Source organism: Peromyscus eremicus, chromosome 3 (genome assembly GCF_949786415.1).
Source record: "Peromyscus eremicus chromosome 3, PerEre_H2_v1, whole genome shotgun sequence".
In the NCBI taxonomy this organism is placed as follows: domain Eukaryota; kingdom Metazoa; phylum Chordata; class Mammalia; order Rodentia; family Cricetidae; genus Peromyscus; species Peromyscus eremicus.
Genome location: NC_081418.1, coordinates 90,967,538 through 90,971,171, shown reverse-complemented (window position 1 = coordinate 90,971,171; position 3,634 = coordinate 90,967,538). Strand labels below are relative to the sequence as shown.

Below are 3,634 nucleotides of genomic sequence, written 5' to 3'. Positions count from 1 at the left end.
TTTATTGTGATTCTTTTATATATTTGGAAACTAACCACTTACCAAAAACGTGGTTTGCAAGTGTCTTCTATTCTCTACCCTGTCATCCATTGTATTTTGTCTACTACATTTATCTATCTATCTGTGTGTCTGTCTATCTATTTACTTGTATATGTGAAGCGGTAAGTATATACCATAGCACAATGAAGATGTACAATGAAAAGTAGCAAGCTGAGCAGGATAAATTACAAAATGTAAATTGTGCGGAGAAAAGGAGCACTGGGAAGTGGAATAGAGCTAAGTCTTGTGTTCAAGGAGATTAAACAGATTAATGAACGGAATAGAGTGGTGACCTGGGCAAGATCCCAACCAGCTAAGTTTCCAACTTGTGAAAAGGAACTATAGAAAAGCTTACTGGTGTGGTGGTGCATTCATTTAATCCCAGTATTCAGAAGGCAGAGGCTGGTAGGTCCCTGAATTTGAGGCCAGACTGATCTACAGAGCAAGTTTCAGGACAGGCAAGCTTAGACAGTGAAAGATAAGAAGCTGGTGAAGATATAATAGAATGATGGGGCTATGTTCCAGCATCATCAAGCAGCAGAACTTGGCAGTTTTGGCCAAGTAGTATCAGGTTTAGAGTTAATTGCATTATTGGAGTAGATGTGTACTTGTTGGAGAAGGGATGCCAGTGTGGGGTGGGTTTTGAGGTTTCAAATCCTCTCTGTCTGCTGCTTATGGAGAGGCTGTCTGCTGAGGCCAGTCATGTGTCATGGGTGTCCCCGAATGAAGGCACAGAGAGGCTATTTTGTGAAGCTCTAAAGTTGAAGCCTGGGTTGCCTGGGCAACACCAAGATGTTAAAGATGTCAGAGTTGTGGGATACCTGTAGAGGAGAGCTGCTAACAGGGAGTGGAAATAGTCCAAGAGAAAGAAGTGTGTTGCAGTCAACAGAGCTGAATGGATTTGGAAATCTGAAGAGCTCTTTGACATCAGACATGAAGATGCAGAGGTTGAAGTTTGACCAACTGGTTTTCAGTCTTGTTTTTGTCCAGTATTTCCTCACTATGCTCCCTTCCCTACATTTTGGAGGAGTAATGTATAGCATGTGTGATTGTATGATGGAAGTATGTGATCTGAATCTTGATTTTGATTTTATATAAGTGATTATAGTTAAGTGATTACATGAATTTCAGAAGAGACTTTAAACTTTGGACTTTTAAACGTTATTGAGACTGTGATAGACTATGAAGACTTTTGAAGTTGGACTAAATGCATTTTACGTTATGATATTGTTAAAAACTTATGGGAGTCAGGGAGTAGAATGTGGTAGTTTGAATGTAATTGGCCCCCATATGGAGTGGCACTATTAGGAGATGTGGCTTTGTTGCAGTATGTATGGCCTTGTTGGAGGAAATGTGTCATTGTGAGGGTGGGCTTTGAGGTCTCTTTTGCTTAAGCTTTGTGCAGTGTCACAATCCATTTTTCCTTTTGCCTGTAAGATATAGGACTCTCAGCTACTTCTCCAGCACCATGTTTTCCTATAGTCCACCATGCTATGATGATAATGGACTAAACCTCTGAACTGTAAGCCAGCCCCAATTAAATGTTTGCTTTTATAAGAGTTGCCATGGTCATGGTGTCTCTTTATAGCAGTAGAAACCTAAACTAAGACAGTGTTGAGGATGACTTACACAACTTACATGGTTCTCTCCTTTCAACATGTGGTTCCTGGAAATCAAACTCAGATCATCAGACTTGGCATTAAGCAGCTCTGGCTGAAGCACCACTTCAGTTCATATTCACTTTGTTAATCTATTTACTCTGATACATTATTTTCCTTTTATTGTGCATATTACTAGGATTATTTTTTCCATAATAGACTTAGCCTTGTGTTTTCTTATTTGCATGGATAGATTATGGCCTACCTAAGGAGCAAATCTCATTCCATTATTCACCATAACATAATCCAAGAGAATGGGGAAGTTATGAGTAAATTGACATTTTTCTTAATAAGATCATAACAATAGATCACATATCCCAAATTTGTATTCATTGTGTCTCCACATTCTAGTCCAGCAATTTCTCGCACCCATGCACTTTGTTATGGGCTAGCTGTACCTAATAGAAAAACTATGGATGTTTTACACAGAAGAAACATAAGTGTTTGATGAGATATGTCTTTACACATAGAGATAACAGCCCCATAATACAGTATTTAGTACTTTATATTAACCTGTGCTTCCAATTCATGTGACATCAAGTCCATAACAAATGTGATTGATATCTGTCAAGTGATACTCCAAATTGATGATTTTTTTTGTCACTTGAAGAGAGAAATTCAACTTGGAGATTCTATTCTGAGGTTCTCCTCTCTCTAGCTAGATTTTTTTTTTACTATGATAGCAAATTGATTTATTTAGTACTGTTTACATTCCATATCACCAGGAGGGTTGATTTCAACTTTTCTTTTACCTACATCAGACCAGTTGGTACTCAAGTCTGTACTACCAGACTCCATAAATGATTTGTTCATGGCCTGTTTCACTTCATTGGAACCATCTGAGTAGATCTGCTGAAATGACTTGTTTAAAGCTGCTTCACCCTCCAGCTTCTCATTCTTCTCTTCCTCTTTGATCTCACCAACCAGCTTATTCCTGGTATAATGAGATAATGATGGATACATGTTCTTCACATCTGCTGTGAACTGTTTTTGTGTTGTCTCATCTCCTTGCCCCTCTAGCTTTTCCCATCTCATAGCCTCTGGCTTTTTCATTTTGATTTCAATATTTGTTGAAAGTACTTTAAACGTGCTCTGCTCTGGTACTACAGGGTGAAGCAACCTCAGCCTCATATTATAATCTTTGCCAGAAGAGAGTTTCACCAAAGCAGACAACTCTTTTTCTGAAAATTCCACATTTACATCATTCTTCTGAATATTCTTGATCATAAGTGTAATGATTACTTGAGATTCCATTTGATACCAGTCAGGCTTTATTTTTGACTGAGTTCTCTGAGAGGCAGACACTTCAGATTCTGATCTATTCTGAGTCTCCTGGCACCTTTTAATCCAGATTGCAAAGTTTGCATCTGCACTATCTAATTTCTGTCCTTCTGCAAAAGTGTCTAAAGCAGAAGCATAGTCTTTTTCATGGTATTCACACATCCCTTTCCTCAGGAAAGCAGTAGGATTATTTGGATTGAGTTCAAGCGACTTCTTTACATCAGCAATACCATCACGATATTTCCTAAGGAGAATGTGACAATAAGCTCTCTGACAGTAATACTGTGCATCATCTGGATTCTGTTCCAAAGCCTTAGTCAGCTCCTCTAATGCCACCTGGGGGTCCTCGTCTATCAGAGCATCTGAGAAGTTCTGGAAAAACCACTGAGATCTTGCAGGTCCTGCTGCAGCTGCTGCCATTACTAAGAGCCACTAAAGCTTCGGCCCGAGCTTTTTCTACGTTGGTTACCAGCTCTGTCGTCACCCAGTGGGGGAACCTTCTGAAGAAACCTCTAGCTAGTTACTAAGGCTCTTTGCTGAGCTTTGAGACAGTGCATCCTATCACCCTCCTGCTTGAATGAAGAACCGCTTCCTACTAGAAGACAAGGCAGGAACTAAATACAATGCCAGCTAACGTTGAACAAGACTTAGTGTGC

General features: G+C 39.5%; 1 protein-coding gene across 1 annotated transcript; it reads right to left on the bottom strand.

Moving 5' to 3' along the window:
- Positions 1-2,393: 2,393 nt before the first annotated feature.
- On the bottom strand, positions 2,394-3,398 carry LOC131905939 (protein SGT1 homolog). The gene has a single exon (XM_059256730.1). It carries the CDS (start codon positions 3,396-3,398, stop codon positions 2,394-2,396), a length of 1,005 nt encoding a protein of 334 aa, XP_059112713.1.
- Between the last annotated feature and the right edge of the window lie 236 nt (positions 3,399-3,634).

Coding starts and splice junctions, on each gene's coding strand:
- LOC131905939 (XM_059256730.1), bottom strand. CDS start 3,398: ATGGCAGCAGCTGCAGCAGGACCTGCAAGATCTCAGTGGTTTTTCCAG.